The sequence below is a fragment of the Parasteatoda tepidariorum genome, chromosome 1 (assembly GCF_982258835.1).
Source record: "Parasteatoda tepidariorum strain Cologne lab strain chromosome 1, Ptep-v5.0, whole genome shotgun sequence".
NCBI classification, from domain to species: Eukaryota; Metazoa; Arthropoda; class Arachnida; order Araneae; family Theridiidae; genus Parasteatoda; species Parasteatoda tepidariorum.
Window position 1 is genome coordinate 29,575,326 of NC_141755.1, and position 12,452 is coordinate 29,587,777.

At 29.5% G+C, this 12,452-nt stretch overlaps 1 protein-coding gene across 2 annotated transcripts; it reads right to left on the bottom strand.

The window, feature by feature from the left end:
• Positions 1-6,560: 6,560 nt before the first annotated feature.
• On the bottom strand, positions 6,561-11,970 carry LOC107438149 (uncharacterized). 2 transcript variants are annotated; one of them, XM_087164401.1, is made up of 7 exons: positions 11,826-11,970; positions 11,300-11,380; positions 10,603-10,686; positions 10,183-10,263; positions 9,284-9,367; positions 8,175-8,285; positions 6,561-7,262 (listed from the first exon to the last, which is right to left on the bottom strand). In XM_087164401.1, the coding sequence occupies exons 2-7, from the start codon at positions 11,371-11,373 to the stop codon at positions 7,115-7,117; spliced, it is 582 nt and encodes a 193-aa protein (XP_087020527.1). In that variant the 5' UTR covers positions 11,374-11,380; positions 11,826-11,970; the 3' UTR covers positions 6,561-7,114. The 2 variants fall into 2 exon arrangements, with proteins under 2 accessions (XP_087020527.1, XP_087020563.1); XM_087164437.1 differs by lacking the exon at positions 11,300-11,380.
• Between the last annotated feature and the right edge of the window lie 482 nt (positions 11,971-12,452).

Consider the following 12,452-nt stretch of genomic DNA (forward strand, 5'->3'; position numbering starts at 1 on the left):
AAACATACTTTCTCTAAATAAGCATGCCCTTTTTTTTTTGACGGTTTTGATTTTTGACTCCCAATATATAGGGGGGAAGCCGCGATCTGGAAAATATAATCCTCACAGTTTAGTCGGGAGAGCTGCCCAAACTTTAGTCCCCTTAATGTTAATTTTAATTTTTGAGCATTTCGTCATATCTCGAGAACTTTTTAAGCGAATAGAAAAATTTTTGCACACAACTATGTAATATATATACAACTATGTAATAACCAAAGATATTTCATGCAAAAGATAAATTCGGTAAAATATTTGTTATTTTTTATTATTTTATTTAAAAATAGCTGAAACAATTTTTAATTGAAACGTAAAAATTTTTTACACCATTTTAAAGCATGTAATTTTACGTGATAGAATATAAAATTTGAGCGAAATCGGTCTCAATACTTATTGAGAAAATGTATTTTAAAATTACGCCTTCTTTAAAATTTGATTTCTCAGGAATTCTTCCATCGATTTCATTCATATTTTGCATTTGACCTATTGAAATGACATTCTTTAAAATGATGCAGAAAATTGTGTACCTCACAGTTCAAACTTCTTTCGGCTAGTATTAAAAGAAAAAGAAAAAATATTTGCTAAGAGTTATATTTTTATGGTATAAATTTGGCTTTTGATTCTTTGGATAAACAAAAAGTTTGTACTTGAAATCTTTGCATAAACCAATTTTATAGTTGTGTGAAAAAATGTTTCAATTCGCTTAAAAAGTTTTCGAGATGTGGCGAAATACACAAAAAATAAAAATAACCTTCTTCTTCTTCTTCTTGCTTGAGCTTGTCAGATATGTGGCACCTCTGCACATGTTGCATTTTGTACCATGCTCCAAGCCCAATTTTTTCCTAGTTCCATTGTCTTGGGTCGCCTACTTTATTTATATAGTCTGACAGTCCCTTAATGGAATTAAGGTGAAGCTCTTTAGGATATGGATTGCCTAAGGTAGCGAGGCGCGTAAGGGCGAGGGCATCACATTCGTATAGGATGTGATGTGCTGATTCTACCGCTTCACGGCATTTCCGACATATTGGTTCTTGTTCGAAAAGTCCCAATCTGTGTAGATGTTTCCTGAAATGATAATGCCCAGTGATGAAGCCTACAATTGTTTGAATCTTCAATCTTGGGAGCCTAAGAATTTCAGGAGCAATTTTTGCAGAAGGGCTGCTGATCATGCTTTTAGCATGTTTTTGTCCAGGAGAATTGCGCCAAACTTTGTTCATCTCCTGTTTTTCCCATTTTAGGACGGCCTTCTTTGTAGTCTTCATATTGATTCCACAGAAGGGTTCCGTTCCTATTGGATTGAAAGAGGATCCCTGTTTTGCGAGTTCATCAGCTCTTTCATTACCATCAATTCCCATATGCCCTGGTACCCAAATAAGAATGATTTTATTCCTTTTTGCCAGTTCTATTAGGAGATTCTTGCATTCCATAAAAATTTTTGATTTAACTTGAAATGAGTAAAGAGCCATCAAGGCTGCTTGACTGTCGCTGAAAATAGGAATCCGCTTACCATGGTAGCCTTTCTTAATATTTATCTGCAGACAGTTTACGATAGCAAGTACCTCCGCCTGAAAGACAGTAGCATACTCCCCAAGACCTTCAAAAAGGTTGAATCTTGGTGACAAGCCACAGACACCCAGTCCTGAGAGGTTACCTTTCTTTGATCCATCGGTATACCAGATTAGATCATCATTTTTTGTATCGATCGTGTTGTTATCCCATTCTTCTCTGGTAGGAAAAACTACTTCAAATGGTCTTTCAAACACGTACTTTCTCTCCAGGCATAAGGAGAGTTGGATGATAAATTTTCTTAGTAATACTGGTATGACCTCCAGAAGAGGGCCTGTCATACCATTGATATTGCAATTTCATTCTATATGCAGTCATTCTGGCAGAGCTGCACATGAAGATATCTAAAGGAGTCAGGTCCAGAATTGCCTCAAGTGCTCTGGTAGGGGCCGTGGACATTGCACCTGTGATACACAAGCAGGCCAGTCTTTGCAGACTTCCCAGCTTGTCCTTCACAGTTTTCTGTTCCACTTTACACCACCATATCACTGAAGCATATGTGAAAGCAGGCCTGACAATTGCTGTGTACATCCAAAACATCATTTTTGGTTGTAAACCCCAGTTTTTACCAAGCATGCGTCTGCACATCATTATGCATTTTTTTGCTTGATTGATTTTGTAATCAACATGTTTATTCCAGGTGAGTTTTTGGTCAAGAATCAAGCCTAAAAATTTCACCTCAGAGGCAATATTGATTTCAACGTTAAAAAGTTTTAGGATAAAAAAGCCTTCCCTTTTTATTTTACGAGTGAATGGTACTAGATTGGTCTTCTGTGGATTTATGTCCAGATTCCTCTCCCTGCACCATTTGCTTACATAACTTAGAGCGTTTTGCATAAGTTGGCAAGTTATGTGAAAATCTTTGCCAAGGATGAGTATGACAATGTCATCCGCATATCCCTGGGTATAGTAGCCTATATTATTTAGATGTTTTATTAGGCTATTTACAACCAGATTCCAAAGTAATGGTGATAGTACACCTCCTTGTGGACAGCCTCTGGTTGTTTTCTTTTCTAATGTCTCGTTGAAGATATTCATTTGAATGGCTCTATCCATAAGTAGGGACTTAATCCATAAACATAAAGTTTGGTCTATCCCTGTTTCCCTTAAGGCATTAAGGATGGATGGGTGAGAGGTATTATCAAAAGCACCCTGAATATCTAGGAAGGTGGCCAATGCAATTTCCTTTCTCTCCAGGGTGTCTTCAATCTTAGATACTAGCTTGTGTAAGGCTGTCTCTGTAGATTTTCCAGGTTGGTAGGCAAACTGTAGATTATGCAAGGGGTTATTGCTACCCAGGTAATCCCTAATATGCCTATCAATAATTTTCTCTATAATTTTGAACCTTAAGGGGTCTAAACTTTGTCCCTAAATTTTAGGGGTCAGAAGTCCAAATCCGTTGAAAAAAAATCTGTTTATTCACAGAGAGTTCGTTTTTGTGTCTGATTTTGTAAATTAAAATATCGGTTGCATTAATATATTGTCATATTCGAATTTACTTCTTGAGCATTAAGATTGAGTCCAAGTTCCGATTAATTTAATTTTTTTAATTTTGTACACTGTACACATAAAATTTATAAAATTTAATTTAGAAATGTTAAAAAAATTATACCTTTTATTTTCAGCATTCACTCTTAGCTTATTGTTGAAATTATTAGAACATTTCGTTATTTTAATTAACTACAAAAATGTGTTACTGCTAACATTGAAATTACTTTTTAAACTCAATTCAAGTTCATTAAAAGTTTGACGTTATGTCATCGAAAGTATCTTTATTAGAAAAATCTATCACCATTTACACCTGCGCTTAATGGATCGTAAAATGTAATTATTTATTGCACAGCTGACGTTTATGATTTTCCAATTTAAACAGTTTGGTGCAGAAAGTTAGTTTTCTGATTGATGATATAAAATAATATGCATGAAAAGGCTTAAATCGATCTAAATAAATAAGTGCCATAGCTTGTCAATAACTTTATTTTTCAAAACACTAAACCAAAATGTTTTATTAACATTTAAGAATGATTTAAATATAAGTATTTAAAATGAGTCTTAATGAATCTTGTTTTTTAATTTTTTTTGTATCTGGTGATATTTTATATATTTATTACTACTGAGGGAGAGGAACCCTCTCATATTAAGTTGAAGACAACTATGACAAAAATCAACTAAACATTTATTAACAACTGAAACATAACAAGCTAAAACAGAAACATAAAATTAAGTAAGACTGTGTGGGATAGAGACTGAGTAAAGTTCGAAGCTTCTTAAATAATGGGGAAGATCCAAGGTTGCTGATCGTGTGTTTGTCATCCCGTTGATTCTTTTGGCGCCTACGCACCATGCCTGGCGCCACACGTTTATAAGCAAACTATATGCTGACAAGGAAAACACTTTCCTTATCGAAGTTCATAATTTAACTTTTTTTTTTTAATTTTTTCGAAAAAAATTGTCTACTAGAGAATAACACAGCTGGTTGTAATAAAAGCTAGATAATTTATTAACATATTGAAAGAATGTTTGGGTCGCATTCATTTGACTCGATCTTGTAAATCCAGTTTTTCTATAAATATGTGTATTATATCAGTTTCTAAAATTATACTTTGCACTTTTCCATCAAATTGCGATGGAATCTTGAAAGGGAATTATAATTTCGAAAGGGCTTCGAAATTTTCAAAAACATACTAATGATGTATTTGAATGCCCCCAAATGACTGAAAAATCAGTACTCGATAAAATGTTTTATCAATCGGTAATTAAAAGTATTTTCATTGCATAAATACATGTTTGGCAGATTATTCAACTTTTTGGGATATTTCTCATTTATATAATTCCAAAAATTGAAAAGTGAAAGAATTAAAAATATGAATGCATGAAAATTTGTATAAAAGAAAAGTTATTATTTATAAGTTCTGCACTGTAAAAAAATCAGGATTTTTTTTCAAAACAAGTTATGCATTCAAAATAAATTCGATATTAATTAAATTTACATTTAGATGCATAATCAGTTACATGAAAATTTAAATAAATCATTTTTATAGCATGTTTTTCTGAATTATTCAGCAAATGTTTAAATTTTGAATTTTTTAATAATTAATGCATTTTTTGTCAATAAATATCTGGCAAACATTTATGGTTCAAACTTTTTTTAAACTATTCTTAAATTAAACGTTGAAAGTTTTTTTTTTTTTTATAAAATAACTAGAAGTTATTTTTTGACTTTTTGATTATGTAATAGCCTTTACGCAGGTGCCGGAGTCTTCTCCGACATTTTTTCTTTCCACGTCCCTGTGGGACAGGGTACTGCGTTTGACGGAAAAATTGTTGCGATCCGCACAGCTCTGTCCCAGCTGCAGTGCTACTTAGAAAAATTCACAAGAGCTGTTATCCTCAGCGATTCTTGAGCTGCTGTGTTAACTATCATTACTGACAATAATCTCATAACACAGAACATATTAGACTGCCGTTATCATCTTAAAAACCTGGCATCACTTGAAAAAACTATAGTACACTAGTAGATTCCTGCCCACTGTGGAGTTCCAGGAAGGGAGATGGCCGATTTTCTGGTTAAAAGGGGTTCTTTAATTATGCAAAGAGTTTTTCGTCCTAAGCCCTTCCATACTATTAAAAATCTTATTTGTTGTATTCTGTGTTCTATTGTTTTCTGCTGTAACTGTTCAAAATCAGCCAATATAAATAAAAATAAATTTGGATTAAATTTTCTTTAAGTAAATGTGTTTCAAAGTTGGGTACTCAAATTGTTTGATTTGGGTAATTACATTTGGAGATGTATTGACAAACTCTTGCGACATAGAGAGCTTAGCTTATTGCAAGCCGCCACTAAAGATCGAGCTCCAGCTTCTCGCAATGACAAACCAGTGCCTTAAGCACTGAGTCATAGACACTCCTTATAATAACACTAAGTGATGTCTATGCCCCCATCAAAAATCAGAAGTTAATCGTTCAAAGTTCTCTATTTTTGTTTAAAAAAAGTTTGTTTATAAAATTTTATACGTAAGAACAAGTATCCTGTCATAAGCGAAAACAACAACATTTTACAATTGAGATCTGTCCAAAGATAACAGGACTCTTAAGATTAGGCAGCTTCAAGGATAAAATGGAACAAATTGATTAAATTTATATTTAATCAGGGAGGTTATTTGAAAGTACCTTTCTATAATTTTTATTTTGTAAGTAACTGTCGACATAGCCTCCGAAAACTTAAAAAAAAAAAACAATCACAAACCTCGCAATTATTTGATATCAATTATTTGATTGCAATTATTTTACGCAATTATTTGATTGCAATATTTTGATAGCAAAATGTTATTGATGTCAAAATTAGTTTTTGAGATAATTATAAATTAATGTTGAAGTTTTTCAGTGCGCCAAGTAATTAAATGTGGGAAAACTAGCACCAGTCATGTAACTCTTTTAAATATGATATTTTGCAACTACCTACTCACATATTTACAGATGGACAATCAGCCTAACGTTTTTCAAGCTTTTTATTAATTTTGGAGTAATTAAACTGTAAAATTGGGATTTTATACAAGCGAAAATCTTTCCATTTCAGCTACTTGATTTTTTGCTAATCTATTGTTACTTCATCATATTGTGGATAGTACAAATACGATAAAAATATTGTACAACAATACAAAGCAATTAGAAAAAACTAATTAAAATCAGCTATGAAATTTGTTATAGTACATTTGACTATTAGTAAACGAACGTGAGGAAAAAAGAATTAATGAATTGAGCTATATGATATAAAATGGGACTGCGGCACTTTCTGGGATTAGAGAGTAATTAAGGTAGTATTTTTTTTTTTTGTAAACTGTTTAACTTATTAAATTATTTTAGTACACAGAGCAGTAACATACATTTTTAATAAAAATTAATTTTGATATTCTTAATAATAAGAGTAATACTCGTACAAAAATAATAACGAAGCTTTAAACAGGTTCCATTTATTGCACTCTGTGTTAATTTTACAGGTATACATTCAGTATTAATAAATAAAGAATGCCCGGTTCGTCCAGTTTGTAGTCTTAAGCCAAGCGATATTTAGTTTAGCAGTCACACATTAGGGAAATATCGTCACAGTCAGGAAAATTCACACTAGCATAAAATGTGTATTTAAAAAGTCGCACTATAGTGCATTGTCCATTTTAAGTCACACAATTGTGCATTGTCCATAATAAGTCACACAATTGTGCATAGTCCATTATAAGTCACACGATTGTGCATAGTTCATTATAAGTAACACAAATGTGCATAGTCCATTATAATTTACGCAATTGTGCATAGTCCATTTTATGTCACACAATTGTGTATAGTCCATTATAAATCACACGATTGTGCATAGTCCATTATGAGTCACACAATTGTGCATTGTCCATTTTAAGTCACACAATTGTGGATTGTCCATTTTAATATTCACACAATTGGGCAACGAAGTCTTAGTTGAGAGTCACAGTTGCAGATCAAGTCACACAAAGAATTACTTCCATTAGAAACACCCAGAAAATAGGCGTCTCACAAGATTGCAGAAGCTTTTCTTCTCTCTTTTTCTTGCCAATTCTCTTTTCTCCGCAAAATCTGGGTTTTGGGCTAATTTTTCCTCCAGATTTTTTGTCAAAAGAGAAATATCTCCACACCTGTAAGAATTCATCCATTTATTAATTATATAAATTAGTATTTTCATAATAGTTACGCATGAAATGCCTCAATTTGCATTGATTGGGTGCTAAGGTATGGATTTTTAAAACGAGAAGATAAATTACTATAAATTAATATTTACTTCCAACAAATTAGCAAATTAGTCTTTTTTTCTATGAAAGAATATTCATAAGCATGAATCTCACTTTTCATATGAATGAATATATAAATGACACACATGGATATTTAAATCTGAATAAATAATATTAAATTATTACAGTTATTATATATTAATCGATATGAATATATAAATATGAATACATAGTATTAAATTATTATAATTATTATACGTACATCGATATGAATAAATAATTATTAAACGCATAACGACTCAATTTCATATTAAATAAGGCAAATCGTAGTCAATGCTTCGATCAACCTGAATAAATAATTATTAAACGCATAACGACTCAATTTCATATTAAATAAGGCAAATCGTAGTCAATGCTTCGATCAACCTTGCAAAATAAAGTAAAACAATCGAAATTACTTTATAAAATCAGAACAAGAGAAATTTAAAAAAATATCATTCTTGGTTAGTCAATATATAAAATACAAACAACGAAAAAATGTATTTTTATTACTTCAACATATAAATAAATAGCGCCAATAATTTTAAAAAACAATTCTCTTTTTCTCCAAAGTTTTGCACACAAAGTCAGTTTATATTACATGAAAACGTATTTAATTACTATTTATTATTATTTAGTTTCAGGAGAAGAAGTAGAATAAAATAAATATGCTATAAAATATACTTTTAAAGCACATAGAAAAGCGTGATGTTAGTGATTTAAATTCACATTAAAAGAAATGAACTTATTTAAATAAGATCGATAGCAATTAATATATACCTCTTTAATCCAACTACAATGTCCAGTGACTCCTTCACTTTATTAGCCTTGGCCAGTATTTTCTTTTCCCTCGAATCAATCTCGAAGTAATAATGGCCACTTTTGTCACTACTAAAGTTAATGAAGAAAATTAGTAAAATTAATTTAATATTAAAATTTAGCTACCTAAAGCAAAAAAGAGAAGATATAAAAACTTGAACACATTATTAACTTTTGATTTTCATGAGTTGAGTGACTTTCTTCAAATATGCTAAAATATCTGTTCAGGCATAAGGTTATGAAATGAGATATAAAAATATGTATTTAGATTCATTTCTTGTGACGGAATAGGAACCTTTATTTTCATAAGAGGGAATGCTGCAATTTTAGCCAGTTTATTTAAAAGTTATTCTATGCAAAATATTATTTATTGCAATTAATTATTATTATTAAAATGTAAAATGGCTTAAACTTTTAGAATTTCTTTTGAAAGCACATTTTTAAAAATTTTTTTTTCTAAGAAATGTCAAAAGACAAAACACAGAAATTGACAGAATTAATTGAATAGCCCTTGAAAAATAAAAATTTAAAAATATGAACTCTTTGATACAGCAAAATTTGCAAGAAGTAAAAAACTAACTTTAATGTGTATAAGCTCTCAACAGCTCGTTTGATAGAAACAAAACTGATCTATTGGGGCCATGCTTTTTAGATTGAGGTTACAATCCCTATTTTGGATAATAAACTAGATAAATTGATAAAACATTCTTATATATAAATATATATTTTCGTTAAACGGAATTACATTCTGTAAATAAAATAAAATTATGAGCATTTATGGACAGTACGACGGAGTTAACAAAACTACGTAAGTGCCGAAAATCAAATTTTGAATCGTGGATTAAAATACTGCTACTATTTAACAGAAATATCATGATAATGGATGCGGAAAATATCCATTCTATTAGGACATGAGTGAAATAGAATGTAGGTTAACTGTTTCCTGAAGAAAATAATTTAAAGAATTCGAATAAAGTAAAATCACGATTCCGGGACTTGAAAATTTAAATCTGGTGTTTTAACTAATTGAAGACTCATTTCATATAAGTTTAAAATATGATTTTAATTACCCAGCTGTAGCAACAATCTCTTTCTCAAGAATCATTTCTGACTCTTCAGGCTCGATATCAGCCTGCAATTCCACCATTTTCTCGCTAAAAATAAAAAAAAAAAGAAATTAGTTCATTGAATAATTACCTCAAAATTAAAAAATGCCTTCCCTGTTAAAATGAGTTTCGCAAATTAGTGAAAAAATGCGATAGAAAACACTCTAAAACATGTGTAATTGACATTGAAACCTCTACGTATACTGACATGTTCAAAAGAAGAGCTCTGAGAACTCATCTTCATTTACAAATAAGCATGGCGGTTAAGTAGAAAAGTGTTGATTACCAATATAAAGACAATTTTTACTCGTGAAATAAATTTAGAATGGAGGTAAGTGCTGGAAATTATTATCAAATCAGATTTTTTCTTCGATTATTTAATCGTTATAAACTAATAAAATTTAAATTTTGTCACATTTGATGATGATGTGACATTCTGTTCTGATGAATCAAAAATATACACGCTGTTTCTGTGTTGCGCATGCCACTTTTCCTTGTATTGAATGCGTGAGTTTTAAAATTCGACTATATTTATTTCGGAGTAATTTTGAGAAATAATTTTTTTCAGCAGTATTTGCCTGAAATATTTACGCATCAAAAAGTAAAATTATTAGTTTTTTTAAAAACCATTCCAAACATTTTGCGCTTATGCTTCATAATAAAATTTTGGTAATTCATCTAGGTCTCATCACAAAAAATTCCATTACTTTGTACTTTTTAAATAAATTCTAAATATATATTTCTGTTCATTCCACTACGAAAGTTTGCATAAAAAAGGTAGCATGTGCTTTTAAAAATTACTAAGTGAATAAAATTTTGTTTAAAATAATTAATCTCAATAATGTTAAAAATTAGAACTATACCTATTCACTATAGCAACATCTTCATCAGTTGAAGATGACTCTTCCGGCTCTATTTCAGCCCTCAACTCAACCAAGTCATCTCTAAAGATAAAAAAATAAAATTATCATATTATATAGTTAACAAGTCAAGCTTAAGAAATAATAGCATGTCTTTTATTAATAAGAATTAAATCCTACTTTTATGAATTTTGTACAACTTATTTTAAAACATTAAGCTGTGATTATCATAAATTATTTCAATTTGCATTTCTTAAAAGGAATTCTGCACAATTATTTTGTAAAGTGACCACGATGAAAATCAGCATGCAAAAGTAGCAACATATATACTATTCAATATATCATATAGAAAATTGCTAAATATTTAAAATATAATTAAAGACAATTATCGCAATAATAATAAAATAAAGATAAATGGAATACCTATCCAAAATCTCATCATCTTCATCATCACTTGTAGAAGAATCAGAATGCTCTATTTCTGCACTCAGTTCTTCCATATCGTCGCTAAAGGTAAAAAATGAAATTATAGCATTATATAGCTTCTTCAATTTTATTACATGAACATATTTAATAGTAAAAAATAAAGTAATTAGCCTTTTTGTGTGAATTTAAGCATTTTTTGCATTTTTCTTTTATGATCGTATAAACCTTTGATATTTACCTATCTCGCATAACAGCAAATTAATTTACTTCGCATAATTTAAAAATATTTTACATGTTTGTTTCTAGCTAATTCCAATGTAAAAATATGTATGCAAAAGTAATATTCTGCCATGCAATTAGAAAAAACATCGTAAGTTATCTGCGATAGATTTCCTTGATATATTTTTAATTCTATCGATAATTGTATGAACTCTTGAAAAAAATTAAAAAAATTAATAAACACAATTTATTTTTGAAAAAGAAATTGCAATAGGTATATATCATACAAAAGTGCCAAATGCGCAAAAAAAAAAAAAAAAAAAAAAAAAAAAAATCGAATTCCTTATCACTTTAATTGTATTTTCTTTTCCACGGTATTATTTTGTGTGGTAATACAACAAATATTGTTGAATATTTAAAGTAGTTTAAAATACAAATATTATGATCTCTTAAAGATAAAAACTTTAAATAGTACCTATCACTAGCGTCATCCTCATCCGAAGTCAAATTTGACTCCTCACTCACTATCTCACTCTCAACAGCCAGCATTTCGTAGCTGAAAAAAGAAATAAAATAATATATTTATAGACAGAATATTTAATTATCTCAAGATGGTCATTTTTCGTAAGTTTTTTGCACAACTAATATTTGAAAAATTATAAAGACTAGTTTAATGTCTAATTAATGAAATAGATTTTGTTAAAAACAACTCTTAACACATTTTTCATTCTCATATTAAAATTTTATATCGATATTCAAATTTGATATTTTCTTTCTATATTACATGTTCTAAGTACAAAATCTACTGTAATATTTCTTTCAATTTTCTTCAATATTTTTCAATTTAATCTAAACTATTTAAATACGACAGTTTCTTTGCACTTCTTCTAAAGGACTTTTTTCTTTGTATATCTTTCTTTCTTTCTTTTTTTAACTTTTAAAAATTACCATTTTTTGTATAAAAAAATTATAATATTTCGCAATCTAAATCAAATACTTACCCATCTGGTTCAGATGAACTACTACTGCTGTTCTCTGCAAGAAATCCAGGCGCTGAAAAAAGATTATAAATTAAATTTTAATTTAGCTTATTTTTGACTGAAATTTGGGTAACAAAATGTTTTATGATTATTGAACGTGTGATAACTGGATAATCAACCCCAAGCTGAATAGCCAATACTCTTTTTTTAATGGTTACGATTTGATTGAAATATGAAGAAAGGTACATAATTAGGTGATAATTATTATAATTAAATGCGACAAAATGTCACTTTAAATTGTAATTGCTCATTGCTTTTAGGTATTTAATTTTATTAATGAAATAAAAATGTCTCTTTTAGCTTATAAGATTATGTATATAATTTTAAAAGTTTACAACTTTATTTTTCATTAAATAAATCATGATATGTTTTCTTTTTTAAAACAAATAACATTATTTCTACAATTCCGAATGAAATTCCGAATAAAATGACGGTACAAAGTATTGGTACTTTTGGTGCATTATTCGTAAGACACATGTTACACTAAAGCTCCTTTTTACCGTAAAATATTATGCCGTTATTTTTACAGTAATATTTATTTAATATAAATGATTCTTTATTTAATATAAATAATTCAGTAATCTTAAG